This window comes from Lagopus leucura, unplaced genomic scaffold, assembly GCF_019238085.1.
Source record: "Lagopus leucura isolate 7727_CA_CO unplaced genomic scaffold, USGS_WTPT01 27830-0_obj-0_obj, whole genome shotgun sequence".
In the NCBI taxonomy this organism is placed as follows: Eukaryota; Metazoa; Chordata; class Aves; order Galliformes; family Phasianidae; genus Lagopus; species Lagopus leucura.
Genome location: NW_024968688.1, coordinates 1 through 1,043, shown reverse-complemented (window position 1 = coordinate 1,043; position 1,043 = coordinate 1). Strand labels below are relative to the sequence as shown.

The 1,043-nt window shown below is 70.3% G+C and overlaps 1 protein-coding gene across 1 annotated transcript in view; it reads left to right on the top strand.

Moving 5' to 3' along the window:
• LOC122193787 overlaps positions 1-982 on the top strand; it is a gene marked incomplete at its 3' end in the record, with an annotated part of 2,789 nt that extends 1,807 nt beyond the window's left edge. The window contains exon 2 of the mRNA XM_042894674.1: positions 1-982. Coding sequence (XP_042750608.1) covers positions 1-982 — 982 coding nt within the window.
• Between the last annotated feature and the right edge of the window lie 61 nt (positions 983-1,043).

Here is a 1,043-nt window from a genome sequence, read left to right as displayed (position 1 = left end):
CCCCGCAACTCTATGACCCACCACAGCCCTATGGCCACTCTAGGCCCGAAGACCCCCCGCAACTCTATGACCCACCACAGCCCTATGGCCACTCTAGGCCCGAAGACCCCCCGCAACTCTATGACCCACCACAGCCCTATGGCCACTCTAGGCCCAAAGACCCCCCGCAACTCTATGACCCAGCACAGCTCTCCGGCCGCTCTCTGCCCGGCTCGTCCCCCCGCTGCCCCGCGCCGCCGCCTGCCGGCGTTGGCCATCCTCGCCCTGTGCGCCCTGCTGTGCCCTGCCGGCACCTCGGCCTCAGCCCTGCACTTCCCGGGGACGCCGGGGCAGTGGGTTCGCTACGGCCGCTGGGGATCCGGGGCTCGTTTGAGCTTCAGCCTGAAGACCAACGTCAGCCGGGCGCTGCTGCTCTACATGGACGACGGCGGCAACTGCGACTTCCTGGAGCTGCTGGTGGCCGAAGGGAGGCTGAGGCTGCGTTTCGCCATCGCCTGCGCAGAGCCGGCCGTCGTGGCGTCGGCGTCGGCGGTGAACGACGGGCGCTGGCATTCGGTGGCGCTGAGCCGCAGAGGGAGAGAAGCGGCGCTGGCGGTGGACGGGGAGACGGCGGCGGCGGCGGTGAGGTCCAAAAGGGCCGAGATGGCGGTGGGCAGCGACCTGTTTGTGGGGGGGAGCCCCCCCGACGTCCGTCTGTCCGCTCTGACGCTCAGCACCGTCAAATACGAAGCGCCGTTCCGGGGTTGGGTGGCTGAATTGAGGGTGGGCGAGGAGCCGGCAGTGCTGCTGGGGGCTCAGGGGGCGCGAGGGGACAACGGCCGCCACCAGGAGGAGGACGAGGAGGAGGAAGAGGAGGACGAAGAGCGGCGGCGCTGCGCCCAGCATCCACCCTGCGCTCATGGAGGGCGATGCGCCCTGAGGAGAGGGGAGCCACAGTGCGACTGCGCCGGCACCGGGCACAGCGGGCCCTTCTGCGGGGAAGGTGAGGGGAAGGGGGGCGGGGGGATGGGGGGTGAGGGGTTGTGGGGTGGTTGGTGTGGGGT